General features: G+C 40.0%; 1 protein-coding gene across 11 annotated transcripts in view; it reads right to left on the bottom strand.

Moving 5' to 3' along the window:
* The window catches only part of LOC123283936 (serine/threonine-protein phosphatase 2A regulatory subunit B'' subunit beta-like), an 84,973-nt gene that overhangs the window by 23,826 nt on the left and 45,145 nt on the right, over positions 1 to 16,002 (bottom strand). For 4 of the 11 annotated variants that reach the window (XM_070506487.1, XM_070506485.1, XM_070506486.1 and 1 more), the window contains exons 3-4: positions 4,184 to 6,314; positions 372 to 2,878 (exon numbers count right to left, since the gene is read on the bottom strand). The exons of 4 other annotated variants lie outside the window; for them this stretch is intronic. In XM_070506487.1, the coding sequence (XP_070362588.1) occupies positions 6,258 to 6,314 (57 nt within the window). In that variant the 3' untranslated portion in view covers positions 372 to 2,878; positions 4,184 to 6,257. 3 more of the 11 variants (XM_070506488.1, XM_070506494.1, XM_070506483.1) reach the window with 2 other exon arrangements.

The raw sequence follows: 16,002 nt of genomic DNA on the forward strand, positions 1-16,002 counted from the left end.
GACGCCACAGAGCCACAGCCATCACACCTGCACAGGTAAAGGACATGCAACCAAATCCCCGTCACCCCAGCACAGCCACGCACCTGTCACAGCCTCGCAGCCACACCCACGGCACGGAGGCGCATCCCACCACTCACTCGCGTCTCTCACACACACCCCGCCACACGCTGCCCGTCTGTCCCCACAGACACACACCGTCCTCTGCCGTTCATGCCCGAGAGTCCCCTGAGGACTGGCGTCCTTACTACGGGCCTCCACCCTGTGAGCGCTTCTGCCGCCACCCCACCTGGTTCACGTCGGGCTCCGAATTGACTCGCTTCACAGGATTCCCGCATCCTGTGCTAACACATCCACAAATGAGCTCAACTCACCTTGCAAAGTGGGAGAAGCGCGCGAAAACGGAATGGAAGCCAAAGATCTGGCGTGACCGCTGCCCTCTGGGAAGTGTCGCTCCAACCTGAACCTCTCTGGGCGCGGCGGCTCGTCAGACAGGCCGCCGAAGCGCGGAAGTCCCGGTGGAACTGCAGCGGCGAGAACCGCCCGGAGCCCGGCCCCGGAGCGCGCGATGCGAGGGCACGTGCACGGGCAAACGCCGCTGCGCCCAGGAGGCCGAGCAGGGCAGCCCGGCGCTGGTTCTGAGCCTCTGGCCTGTGCACGCAGAGTCGCACTGGAGTGTCGGGGGGCGGCCCCTGGGGCGCGAGCGCAAGGCGGGTGTGAGCTCTGAGGGCGGGGCCCCGGGCGAGTCCCCTCAGGCGGCTGCAGCCTGGCGACAGCATATGCGGAACCTAACTCCTGATACCGCCGGGGGCGGGCTGGTTTATTCAGAAAGCCTGTTAGCTGCGTTTAAACGGTGTGTAGGAGTGAAGTAACACATGTTTACTTAATTCTCTAGGCTAAGCTATAATAATAAAAATGGAATGAATATTTAATTGTAAAGGTGCTGTGGTGAATATTTTGTATATACTTTGCAATATTGATTTAGGGACAGATTTTCCAAGCATACCCAAAGAGAGGAATCTTAGTAAAATTCTAAGAGTTCACTGGATAATTATTGTAATCATCCTAATCACTTGAATGCAAATCAATTAATAAAAGTAAATCCTAGACAAAGATTTGATAGATTTATTTTAACAAATATAATGAGACTGCATTACAGCCCGCTGAATTAGAATCTCTGGAAAGCTTTTGTTTATGTCTGTGGAGGATTTTGACACAGCCAATGCATGGACTAAGATTTGAGAGTCAGTGCCTAATAACAAGTATAATAATGCAAATAATAACTAATGTATACTTAATCCATGCCATGAGCCATGCACCAGGCCAAGCACTTCAGATTATCTCCTTTAACATTCATAACAACCCAATGGTGTAGGTACTGTTACTATTCCTGTTTTATATGTGAGGGAATGGACGTTTAGAGGGGTCAAGTTACCTGCTTAAGGTCACATGGTAGGACTTGAGCTCATGAAACAGACAAACAGCTTTTCAGCCTCTAGCTGTAACCATCAATTATATACAGAGGGCCAAGGAACATGTTAAATGGCACCATGGGGATTCAATCAGAAAACTCCAGAATGTGGGAAATGCCATGACATAAATGACTTGGGTTTTTTTTGACAATCAAAATGGATGAAACAGAGAGGGAAGAGAGACTTGTAGATCAGCACTGTCCTATAACACTTTGTGCAATCGTGGAAATGTTCCGTATCTGCACTATCCATGCGACTATTTGGCACTTGAAATGTGGCTGTTGCAATGGAGGAACTGAATTCTTAATTTTATTTAATTTGAATTAATTTGTGTTTAAATTTAAATGGATACATGTGGCTAGTAGCTGCCATGTTGAACAGTGCAGTTATAGATCAGACTAAAGAGACAGGTCAGTCAAATGCTATGTGTAGACCTTATTTAAATCCTGAGTCAAACAAAATAATTCTAAAAAGATTTTATGAGACAACTGGGAAATGGCCACTGACTAGGTATGTGTTAAAATTTTTAAGTAGCATAATGGCTTTATAGTTAGGCTTTTAAAAAAGAGACTTTACCTTTTAGAGATACACACTAAAATATGTAAGCATGGGGATGATATGACATCTGGAACTTGCTGTATAAGATTCCTTTGGGGGCAAGAGAGAGTACTGGTTGGAGTATAGATGAACATCACTGACCGTGAATGGATGATTGTTGAAGCTGGGTGATGGGCACATGAGGGTACAACTGTCTTCTCTCAACCTTAGAATAGGTTTGAAATTTTCAACAATTAAAAATGTAAAAAGATATTTGCATAGTGCTTTTCCATGTATTATCTCATTTAATCATCAGAACTTAGGAAGCAACTGGAACGACTGTTTACAGATGGAGAATCCGAGGCTCAGAGAGATTAGGTAACGTGCCTGAGGTCACACAGCTAGTTGAAGGCCTAGACTCAAATCCAAGCAATCTACCTCCAAATGTTGTGATTCCATCTCCTCATACTCTGTGTGACAACCTGTGTCATTGTCACGGGTTGCTTAACGGTGAATGAAGCAGGAAGGGTGAGGGAAACAGAGTAAACACCATTGCTCTCATTCAGAATGATGGCTCTGCAGCACGTGCTCCTCTAATTAGGAAGAGATGAACGTCAGCCACCAGCTGCATGAGCTGATTAGTGAGCACAGAGAGAGAATGCTGCTGAACAGGATTAATTTGTAAGTTCCAGCCGTGAAAGAGGCTTTATTAACCTTTTTCTATATACCACCAATGATAATAATAAAAGCCATTTAAGACATTAAGTCCATTGATTGCAATTGCTCTTCTCAGGACTCAAAGGTTATATTATGCTCCTTTTCCTTCAAAATATAGTCAATATGTGCCGAGGAAAATTTTCTCAGGGTAGTATCTGAAACAAAAGACAAGTAACTTGTATTTGATCTTGTTAATGCATCCATTCTCAAATTAAATGATTTTGGTCTTTAATTTCTTATGCCTTCCTCAAAGGCCTTGGTTCCTATCGGCATATGATGACACGTTAACGTTTCCTACATAAAAGATTTCACAGCAGAGGCACAGCTCGGCCAATGCTTTTAGGCAATATTTTCACTCCTTGACAATTATGATACAGTGAAGTATCTTTCTTAAGCTAATAAATTAACCACTTAGTATCTGTGGGAACTACAAACAAGAGAGATGAATATACTAATTATTACCCTTCGTATCCGGACCTTTGTCTAGGCTTCACTGCTTACTGGTTGTAGCCTATGATAGTAGTCACTCAGCACTTGAGTGAAGAGTCACATGTAGCTTCATCTCTAAAAATATTTGCAAATATTTGCCTGGATCTGTTGGAATGTAATAAAAGGGACAAAAAAATAATGGCCTAATAATGACAGGATGCAGGAAAAAGGGTTATGAATTGAATCTTGAAGCAATTAAACTGTGTCCCGTAGAATTTTATTCCTGGGCTGAGAGTAACGGCCTTGAAGCACTGAGCCTTCTTGCTCAGAACAACTGCCTGCTTCCCAAGCAGCTGCTCTGAATCCAACATCTCCATCATCTCAAGCAGCCGTCACTCCCTCCTCAGGTCTGAGCTGACCCATCTCACCTGAGAGCTGGAGTTGCAGGAAGGCACGAGGCAGGAATTGGAGTCAGAAGGCAAATGGCAAGCGCAGATTTATGGAATGGTGAGTTCCAATAATTAAGTAACCAAAATGTCATACAGAAATGAGATGTGCCACACAAATTGTAACCATGAGTGCCTTAGAGTTTGCTGAGGAGAGAATAGGATTACGAAGACTTTACCCTAATGGTCTAAGAAGGCTTTGAAAACTACGGATGTCTTTCCACGTGCTTTGAGTCAAGACTTGTTTTCTTCACGTTCTTATTAAAAAATCCACCTCTAGCCAAAAGGGTTTAAAGACATTACCACCTTCTAAAGATCATGAAAATTGAAAATCAAAATGACTTTGCTTATGTAGGATCCAAACTTTTCTGAAGTATTTGAGTTCTCTTCAAAGGAAATTTCACACATAATTTGGAGGAATGCACGTGTTGAGGTAAAGATTCTTTTAGGGACATTTAGATGGTGAAAGAAAGTAAGCCCTACCCTCACCCCCACAGATAGTGCAATAAACCATTATTAGATCTTATACTGTTATTAAATAATATGTTTTACAAAAAAGATTGAACACATAAAATAAGAACATACCTCTGATTGTTCCAGAAGTAAAAATATCATCATTTTGTGTCAAAAAGCTCTTCCTGATTGACCACACCTGCTATGTTCCTTGTTCACTGTGTAGTTTATTGCTTATTTCTACAGGCCGGCTCTGCAGATGTCACGTCTGGTTATGCGACAGGTTTGGAGTTTTAGTTTATTTTTGGCTGGGATGGCGTGACAAAGTTTAATGTCTTGCATAAGCTTAACATTTCAAAAATTTTTAGCCTGAACTTTGTTACATCTAGGACTTTCCTGAAACTTTGACCTGATAATGAGGAGAAAGTGAACATTATTCAAAAGATGTAGGACAAGGAAGATAGGGAGAAAGGAGCATCAGGACTGAACCCTCCAGATCAATCTTCGCCCTCGACCTGATACAGTTATCAATGCTGCATTAGACAACCCGGCTCTGGGCAGTGAGCAGAAGCCTTTCAACGAAGACGTCTGGCTACTACATACAGTGTTTAGCATGGTTTCCCAATTGAAGGTTTCTGAATTTAATTTAACCTCACCGTTAGCCTCCCTTAATATCTGGCAGGCAAAGTGTTGCACAGTCTGGATAGAATCCTGCTGCAGGATTACCAGATTTCTGGACTATTAGTACTATTCTCTTTTAATGTCATCGTTGTGAAACAAAATGAACAACCTGAAAACTATATTTGCAAGTTAAGCTGCAGTAACCATTTACTGCCAAAACTAAACGTGACCAAAAACCTCTAAACATGACAAAACACACGCACACCACCCTACACCACACACACACACACACACACACACACACACACACACACACACACGGGCCAGGAGCCATAAGGCAATAGTTTGATAAATTATACTACTATCAAAATCATACAACTCCCAAACACAGAGGATACACACAAGAGACAGAAAGGATGTGGGTAAGAGGAATCCTCACTTACTACTAGGGAAAAGTATGAACTCTAGGAGACAACCACGCTGAAGAACACTTTACAATAGCCAGTAAGGAGGGTGCAGGACTCACAAACCAACAGCCTCCCTTGTAGACAGACACACTAGGGAAATCCTTGGACACGTGCACAAGGAGATATGTCAATGCAGCATTGTTTTTACTAAAGGAAAAAGGAATAATCTAAATGTTTATTAATTTTAAAATAGAAAAATATATTCATAAAAGGGACTACTATTCGGTAGTTAAAAGGAATAATCTCAATCTATATGCATCCACATGGATAAATTTTGAAGTCATAGTGAATAACCATGCTGAATTGCAGAATGATATGCACAGTCTGGTGCAATTTATAGAAACTTTATAATTTTAAAAAATTATATATATACATTTTTTAAAGAAACAGATCTGTGAAAAAGTATAAAACCATGGGAGTGTATTGTTTAAGGTGTTGTCAAAATCACAGGTGACTCCCTTGTTTAGGCCAAGCCCAATTTGGGTTCTTTTAAAAATAAGCAATGAGGTAGAAGTTTCAGAATATCCAAAGACTAGAGAGTATTCAGAAGTTTTTTTTACCGTCCTTTAATTCTTTCTGCAAAAACGTTCAGACATGAGCACATTGGTTCCATCAGCCTCCTCAGGAAATGTCTTCATTTTTCATGTGCCCGAGCAGATAGGAACGCCCCAGGCCCCCTGCCTGCAACCTTTCATAGAGGCAGACGTTAGAGCTTTGACCCCAGCTAAAATCTGCTCCAAAGTGGGCAGAAAGAGGTATTATGGCCTTTTTCAAATGAACCTCTCCTAGGGTCAAAATAAATTATTGTATAATATATAATATATCCAATCACAACTCAACGACCTCCTTTGAGGCAAGTTTGACGGGCAGATTCTTCTCTGTTCTTTATTAGCAACATCAGTCAGAAGGTGGCACAGTTTGTGAACAGCTTCTCACGGGAACTTTGCAAGCCTCACTGTTGCAACGATGTGAACCTGGTCTCTCTTGGAAAGATGCTTGCAGATCCCGGGAAGGCTTACTTGAGAACAACTGTCCACAGACAATTCATTATTGCTGTCTTTTTTTCTTCTAAAAGACACAGGAAAATATTTAAACCTTTGGTGCATGTGAGGGGGTTTTCAGGTGTACAAAGGGTCTCCACACATGATGCACGTCACCTTCGAGGTGGTGGTCACCTGTGGGGAGACGTGGAGAAGAATGGCATCAGTGAGAGTGGAAGAGAAGCTTCAGCTGTACCTGTAACATTTTATTCTTTAAAAAACAAAGGTGAAGCAAATATTGCAAAATCACGATAACATTTTAAAACTGGATGGTGGACATATAGGTGCTATTATATAATTCTCTCCTGCTTTCTGTACACTTGAAATGTTATACTTAAAAAAATGATAAAGAAACAAAGCAATGCTGAAGGGTGAACAACAAACTTGGAAAAATATATTCAGAACATGTATGGGTGTGGGCCCTGTGGCCGAGAGGTTAAGTTCATGTGCTCATCTTTGGCAGCCTGGGGTTTGCTGGTTCGGATCCTGGGTGTGGACCTACACACTGCTCACCAGGCCATGCTGCGGTAGCATCCCACATAGAAGAACTAGAATGACTTGGAACTAGGATATACAATTACGAACTGGGGCTTTGGGGAGAAAAAAAATACAGGAAAATTGGTAACAGGTGTTAGCTTAGGGCCACTCTTGCTCACCAAAAAAAAAGGAAAAGCATACTTAAAAAAAAAGGAACATGTATGAGAAAAGGGTCTATTTTCCTGATATGTAAAGACAAATCAATAAGGACAAGATAAATGACCCAAGAGAAAAATCTGTGGAGGATATGAATGGGGAATTTATAGAAAAATAGCTAATGAATTTATAAAATATATAGCCTAAATATATATGAATCTCTCTCCATGTGTGTCTATGTGTGTGTATACACTCATCAAACAAATGCAAATTGAGAAAACAATACTGCTTTTCACTATCATATTGGCAAAATTTCTTATATTTGGCAAAACACAGTGTTACTAATGGTGGAGAAGAAACATTCTCATGTGTTTTTGAGAAGACTGTATTGGTATAATCATTCTGGAAGGCAACATTTTTTACATTCCCTTTGAAAGACCAATTCCATTTCTAGGGTTTTTTCCCTTTGGATATAATTGCATGAATGCACACAGATATATGTATAAAGGTATTGTTTATCATAGTAAAAAATTGAAGAGAAAATAAATTTTCACCAGTGGAAGACAGATCAAATTGATGATGATACATCCAATTGCCGAATAGTCTGTATCAACAAATGAAGATCTCCACAATACAACATAAGTTTAGAATGAGCAAGTGGTGGAACCATGTATACAATACAATTCGATTTGCATGAAAGGCATGCGTTATACATACGTGTGCACCCAAATGTCTGAACGCAGCATCACAGTGATTACCTCCGGGGCATGAAACTGGAGGTTGGGAACAGGCAAGAAACCTTTTCTTTCCTCTTAGACTTTTATTGCATCAGTTAGGACTCTATGCTGCAAATGACGGAAAACGGAAACTCAACCTGCTCTAAGAAGTGGGTGGATTTGTTGGCTTAATGTAACTGAAAAATCTGGGGGGAGTTTCAGTTCATCTTGAATCACGGCTCTGCAATGTCACCAGGATGCTTTTCCTGGGTCATGACTTCATCTTTTGCGTATGTGAATGGTGTCCTCTAGGGGTGTGTACCTGATGGCCCTGATCATCTGGATAGCTCCCCTATCCATTACCAAAGGCAAGGGGGAATGCTTCCCTTTTCCAGAAGCCTCTACTTACTGGCTCTCAAGGGTTCATCAGTTCTAGTTGGATTGTATACCAATCTTTGAATCAAACATCATCAATCGTGGCAACGGGCTTGTGGATCAATTCCAGGCAAACAAATTAACATAAAATGGAGTCTGGATGGTTTCCCAAAAGAAAGAGGGATGCTGGGCAGCAAAGAGCAAATATCCACTATTGCTAGATAATGTTTTCCCAAGGGCATGTAATTATCTGTCTGTCTATCTATCTATCTATCTATCTTTCTATCTATCTATCTATCTATTTTATAGTCCACTAGGGCCTAGACTCTGAGCTCCACAGGAAGGGACTATGTTTGTGTCACTCATTATCTGTCCTTTGGGTCTAAGACGGGTTCCTGGAACATGATAGGTGGTCAGATAATATTTGTAGAATAAAAACAAGATGAAACAACCTACATTGCAACCTGACTCCTAATCACTGTCTACAGATTAAGAAAACTTAGTCACAGAATGAGCATCCTCAAGGCTATCTTTCACAATATTTTCATCCCAAGTGATCAGAAGAGAGGCTGATGTAGTGAGAGAGACACAATTTTTAGGAGAAACACTGATGGCTCTTTTAAACATTTGCTGATACTGCTTTTTGTTGATAGAAATTATTTGATACATTGTGTGAATTCATTACTCCTGAACTATTGCAATAGTGGATGAACTCAGCTAATTCACTTACTCTATTGTTCAAATAGCTTAGGGTCAGGCTAATTTAAGACTTTTCTTCTTCTTTCTCTTCCCTTTCCTTGGCCCTCCTTTGGGTACTCCCCTCACCGGGCCACCGAGAACTGCTTCTGCCTGTGCAGCTTGCCACATATTTACGGTTGCCAGATAAAATACAGGATGCTCAGTAATGTGTGAATTTCAGATAAACAGCGCATTATTTTTCAGTACGTGTATGTCCCAGATATTGCATGGGACCAGATATTACATGGGGTATGCTTATCTAAAAGATTATTCATTGTTTATCAGAGTTCACATGTAACTGAGCATCCAGTGTTTTTATTTGCAGTAATTTCTTATTTTTATTTGCTAAATCTGGCAACTCTACACATAATGCCGGCTACCTGCAACTACTTTCAGTTTCCCAAAGGGTAAACCCCTGGGCTTTCTGGACCATGAAATAGCTGATTATTGGATTTTTACTTGTTAGTATGGCTCTTTTATACTTAAAGAGCAATCCTAAAGTAAACCCGTGTGTAACCACCCCCCAGGTGAAGAAACATAGCAGAACGATGCCAGTACCTTAGCGCCATCTGTGGTTCTTTCCTATATCAGCATCCTCCTCCCTCCCTTGAGGGGTAACGACTGGCTTTTTTCATCATTCTCTGGCATCTCTTTAGGTTTGCCACCTGTGTAAGCATGCATAACGATATAGCTCCTTTTGACTACCTTTGATAGCTTCTTTGTGACTTGTTTCTTTCACCCAACCTTGCACTTGTGAGGTTTATCCATGTTTATGAGTGCCGCTGTGCTTCCTTACTTGTCATTGCTGCACAGTGTTCCAAAATGTGATCATACCCATGATTATCCATCCATTGTACTGTTGTGCGGTTGATGGTACAGTTTTAACTTAAGTTGAAAATTTTAGAATGTTTTAAATTTATTGCAGGAAACTAAAATAACTACCATAAAATAGTTTCATACCGTTTAGGGAAATTTCTAATACTTAGTACTCCTCTGAAAATTTCTGTTGCTATATTCAATAATTGGGCAAAGTTTAGAGGCTTATATAAATTGGTTCTCATTTATATTCACAAATTGTTTTTTATTGTGGAATAACAGACATATAGTAAAATGCACAAATCTTAAATATATATCTTGATGAATTTTTACATATGTATATACCTGTGTAACCATCACCCAGATCAAGATCTAGAACGTTTCCAGCATCCTTTTACTATGACTGTCTTGCAGCTCTTTTATTTCCTGTTGCTACCTACAAGATAGCTGTCTGTCTAAATTTTTGGACATGCCCAATACAAGTCTGTATGATGATGGGTTTTGGGCTTTCAGGTGCACCACATGGTGAGTCTGCACAATGCTAAGTGGTTCCTTTAGAGAAGGGCTCAAGCCATTCGATTTCCAAAAGGAAAAGTGATAATACAGATGCTGATGGGGCTAACAAAGTAGATGAACTAATGTTTCTATTAAATAAAAAAATATTTATCTTCCAAAAGGAGGATTTAAGATCAGGCAGATAGTAACATCACATGTCTTTATAGTTAAATTGAACATATAACTCTCTGCTTGTGTATTTATCATATAAAGAAAAAACTGACTTATTGCAAATATTATCACCCACTAGCTGTAAAATGCCTTGAACCTGGTGATGTGTAGAAAGTATAAGAATAAAGTTACATGCAAGCAATTTATTCAAAACTTTGAACTTATTGATATATTTTTTATTACTATAATGTATTCTGTATACTGCTCTGTATTCTGACCACAAATTGCTGTGATTCCCCTCAGAATTATGCCACTCTCTAATGGCTACATAACAGCAATGTCTCTTAAAATATACCCAGTGGCACAGTGGTTAAGTTTGCACCCTCCACTTCAGCGGCCCAGGGTTCACCTGTTCGGATCCCGGGTCCAGACAAGGCACCACTTGGCAAGCCATGCTGTGGCAGGCATCCCACATATAAAGTAGAGGAAGATGGGCATGAATGTTAGCTTAGGGCCAGTCTTCCTCAGCAAAAAGAGGGGGATTGGCTCAGGGCTAATCTGCCTAAAAAAAAATATATATATATATATATATATATATACACTCTGAAATTTATTTATTTATTTATATTTTAATTGCAGTAACATTGGATTATAACATTATATAGCTTTTGGATGTACATCATAATATATTTCGAATTCTGTGTAGATTACATCCTGTTCACCACCCCAAAATTAATTATAGTCCATCCCCTCACATGTCAGCCTAATCACCCCTTTTGCCCTCCCCTCCTTTCCCTATGGCAACCACCAATCCAATCTCCATTGCTATGTGTTTGTTTGTCATTGCTTTTATCTTCTACTTATGAGTGAGGTCATACGGTATTTGACTTTCTCGCTCTGACTAATTTCACTCAGCAGAATACCCTCAAGGACCATCCATGTTGTCAGAAATGGCCATGTTTCATCATTTCTTATGGCTGAGTAGTATTCCATTGTGTATAAATACCACATCTTGTTTATCCATTCATCCCTTGATGGGCACCTAGGTTGCTCCCAAGTCTTGGCTATTGTGTATAATGCTGCAATGAACATAGGGGTGCATGCATCTTTATGCTTTTGTATTTTCAAGTTCTTTGGATAAATACCCTGCAGCAGAATAGCTGGATCATATGGTAGATCTATTCTTAATTTTCTGAGGATACTCCATACTGCTTTCCATAGTGGCTGCACCAGTTTGCACTCCCACCAGCAGTGTACAAGGGTTCCCTTCTCTCCACATACTCTCCAACATTTGTTGTTTCCTGTCTTGTTAATTATAGCCATTCTGACCAGAGGGAGGTGATACCTCATTGTAATTTTGATTTGCATGTCCCTGATAACTAATGATGTTGAGAACATTTTCATATGCCTGTTTGCCATCTGTGTATCTTCTTTAGAGAAATCTCTGTTCAGATCTTTTGCCCATTTTTTAATTGGATTGTTGGTTTTCTTGTTGAGCTGTATGAGTTCTTTGTATATTTTGGATACCAGCCCCTTATCTGGTATATGGTTTGCAAATATCTTCTCAATAAAGGAATACAGTCAAGTCGCAGGAAACAAAATCAATGTACAAAAATTAGTTGCGTTTGTACATACTAACAATGAAGCAGAAGAAAGAGAAATTAAGAATGCAATCCCACTTACAATTGCAATCAAAAGAATAAAATACCTAGGAATAAACTTAACCAAAGAGGTGAAAGATCTGTACACCGAAAACTATAAAACATTGATGAAAGAACCCAAAGAAGACACATAGAAATGGAAAGATATTCCATGCTCTTGGATTTGAAGAATCAACATCATTAAAATGTCCATACTCCTTAAAGCAATCTGTAGATTCAATGCAATCCCTATCAAAGTTCCAACAAAATTTTTCAAAGAAATAGAACAAAGAATCCTAAAATTTACATGGAACAACAAAAGACCCTGAATAGCCAAAGAACACCTGAGAAAAAAGAACAAAGCTGGAGGTATCACACTTCCTGATTTCAAAATATACTACAAAGCTACAGTAACCAAAACAGCATGGTACTGGCACAAAAACAGACACACACATCAAGGGAACAGAATCGAGAGCCCAGAAATAAGCCCACACATTTATGGACAGCTAATATTCGACAAGGGAGCCAAGAGCATACCATGGAGAAAAGAGAGTCTCTTCAATAAATGGTGTTGGGAAAACTGGACAGCCACATGCAAAAGAATGAAAGATCATTCCCTTACACCATGCGCAAAAATCAACTCAAAATGGATTAAAGGCTTGAATGTAAGACCTGAAACCATGAAACTCCTGGAAGAAAACATAGGCAGTACGATCTTTGACGTCGGTCCTAGCAGCATATTTTCAAGTCACACGTCTGTCCGGGCAAGGGAAACTAAAGAAAAAATGAACAAGTGGGACTACATCAGACTAAAAAGCTTCTGCACAGCAAAGGAAACCATGTGAAATTTCTGAATGCTCACTAGAGATACGTTGTTCAGACAGATCTCTCCAGTATTTTACATTTTCAGCATGGGAAGGAAAGAGAACTCAAGCACTGAGAGTTTTAGTGAATCTTAAGGAAAAGTATTCACGTGTTAAATGAAATGATTTTGTGTGCACATGCAATACATGTTGAAGAGGAAGAGAGGGAAGAAGAAAGTGGATGGGCACTGAACAATGTTTTATTTCTATAAATGTGGAGCTTACAATTGAGAATCTCTTGCAGGAAAGATTCCAGGTCAAGATGTACGCTGTGACACATGATTAATCCCCACTCTCTCATCTCCCACTGAAATTCCAACACAGATACTTTTCAAAATCACAGAACTATATCTGTAGAAAACGATTACAGTCTCGTCAGTGTGCCAGAAATTTTGAGGACTACCTGGAAAATAGAAAGCAAATGGGTTGAAATTTCCTGTAAAAATCAAAAGAGAAGAAATTGCATCTCAGGACACCAAAGCCAAGCCAGGTTCTTTCTAGGAAGCCTCAGATAAGCTCTAGGCTCAGCATCAGCGGATTCAAAGGGAGGAGCTGGCTGTGGAGCAACCGTCAGTGGAGTTCCCTCAAGATGCTTCCTCGTGAGAGTATTTGGGCCTGAGAGAAAAACCAAAGCCAGACTTGTAGTAATGTCAGAATTTAGACCCAAAAAAGCATTAAAACAAGATACTTTATAATATTAAAGGGGGAATTTGCAATGAAGGTATAAAATCTCTGCACCAAATAACATAGCATCAATATCGATCAAGCAGCAACTGTAGGAGATGCAAGGAGAAATAGAAACCCACTAGAGATGGAGCCTTCAGTTCACCTCTCTCGATCTATTTTAGAGCAAGTAGACAAAAGTAAGAAAATAGAAGAAAGTGCAGTAATGTCTTCAAAGGTCTAGGGAAAGACTTTTTGAATTTAGCCTTATTGTTAATTAAGCATCAGGATAAAATGAAGACATCTGGAAATTAAAAAGTTACCATTCAGTCTCCCCACGAGAAAACAATTACTTGAAGTTCTTCAGGCCAAAAATGGGAAACCAAGACATCAGATTGTACATAATGGTGGCAACTAAGTACAACCAGAAAAAATAAAAGAAAAATTTAAGCAGCAAACTTTTAATGTCGTAGCCTTCAGTTTCCTTCTAAATTAGTTCAATCGCAATGTTTGGTTTGCGGTGAATAATACTTATGTAATCTTAATATTGTACATGCCGTGTATTGGTTTTCACTTTTGGGTGTCAAACAATGTCAAAAGCACAGAAGATTTAATAATTATATTACAGAACAGCAAGTAAATCTCATAAATCTTGGCAATTTAAAGATTACGTGGCAGGGTATCTCAGCCAACAAATTCAAGTGTATAAGAAATATCACTTTATTTTCTACATTTCAGTTTAATTTCCACCTCTGGGAAATATTCTCTTTCTCCCTCTACCTCTCTCATAAGACCTGCTTGATGGGAAATGTAACCACAGACATTCCTGGGCTTTCTCTGCCCTCCTGGGGTCCCACCAAGGTATGCAGTTGCCAAATATTCAGAGAGAAGGGCGCCCCCCAGGCTTCAGTGATCTGCACACCCGGGTAACCGGGAGCCTCCATGAATGACTCTTTGCAGCGCAGCAGATCTCTGCTCCTTTGGGGCTCCAAGCGCGGCATGGGAGTCTCAGCTGAGGTTGGAACCCTGTGCTAGGGTCCTGCTTTCCCCAAATAGCTGACACCACTACCTTTTCTGAGGTTTGCCCCTCCTAGGGCTCCACCATGGAGCAGTGTTTGTTTCCCACGTAGCTTCTCAGCACCGCTCCGGCCCTCGCGGACCTCCGACGGGGGAGCCTCTCCTGCCCCTGCTCCTCCAGGGCCCCTGCGTCCTCCTGAACGTCGTGTGCTCCTCGCTGAGCTCAGGTGTGTGGACAAGTAAAACAGGCAAACATTTGACTGGCTAACTCTGCCCTCCTCCCTGCCCTGTGCCTCTCCTGAGGCAATAAAATTCACAGCATGTTACTGCTTGAATGGAAAAATGGAAAAGGGGAAACATGAATTAAGATCACACAGTATTTTTCAGACAATATTAACATAACTGAGAACAATAGGGAGGTAACTAGAGAGAAGAGGAGTAGAAGGGTAGTGTTCTTGCCTTTCATTGTGGATACTGAATCCATAGTAAATTTGATAAATCAAGAATTAAACATTTATATATGCTATTTAGAGTAAATAAGGCAATGACTAGAAAATAAAAATATAAACAATATAATCCAGAGGTGGAAGGGGAGTTAAATCATGATAAATTCTTAGTCCCTCAGAGTGGAATATCAATAGATTCTGTATAAACTTGATAAAACTTGAAGAAATATGATATAAAACTAAACTAAAAACTATTAACAGAGGTGATTTCTGGGAAATGAGTTAGGGCCTAGGGAGAAGAGGAGAAAACTGGGAAGAGGAGGGAGACTTTGTTATTTTCATTTTAAGCTTTTTTATTTTAATTTTTTTAATGATGCAATCCTTTTCTAACAAAAATTAGGTTAGTTAAAAATAAATGACTATTTTAACACACTGCCTCATCAACATTTATAAGACATACTTAATAAAGAATTCACACATTAAAATGTGCCTATGGGCACTAGGCCTTTACTTTAAAAATTCACTATTAAATTCCTTCCCATATTAGGAAGAGCTGCTAAAAAATCCACACCGAAAAACAAACCCCCTTAGCTTTATATAGATAAACAAATAATTTAGCCAAAAAGAAATACTTGAGAAACGACTAGAAGGAAACACTAACAAAAATTAGCAAGAGTGACAAGGCAATGGTAATGAGCACGCCGTCTTTCAAAAGAAGAAATCATTCAAAATATTTCTTTATCAGAGTCGCAAAAAAAATCATGTCCTCTGGTACAGTAAAACCACTTTAAAGATATATTCCAGCACCCTGCTAAATTCCATCAAAGTTCCTGTATGTAATCTCTATCAGTGCACACTACACTATATATTTACTCCTGAGATCTAAACTTCATGTAAAACTACACATCATCCTGAATAAGAGAGAGTGCAAGATGGCACAGGCAAGCACACAGACTCAGTGCCCTCTTCACAGTCTACTTTCCTTCAGAAGGTGGGCAAGTTCCTTTACCTCCAGCTCTTGTTTTTCTCCTCTGCCAATATGGAACTTCCAAATCGAGGTCTTATGAGGCTTTCCACATATGCCAAGAAGGAACCCAGCTACCAGGCAAAGAAGTCCAAGAGAGACCAAATGGAGAATCTGCTGGGGAAGGAAAGCCTAACCAAAGGGAGAGAATGGCCCCACTTGATAGTCAGCAACTGGGTCCACAAAGATGAGCGAGACGGCCGTGGATTCTCTCACTCTAGTGGGA

The sequence above is a fragment of the Equus asinus genome, chromosome 3, assembly GCF_041296235.1.
Source record: "Equus asinus isolate D_3611 breed Donkey chromosome 3, EquAss-T2T_v2, whole genome shotgun sequence".
NCBI lineage: Eukaryota > Metazoa > Chordata > Mammalia > Perissodactyla > Equidae > Equus > Equus asinus.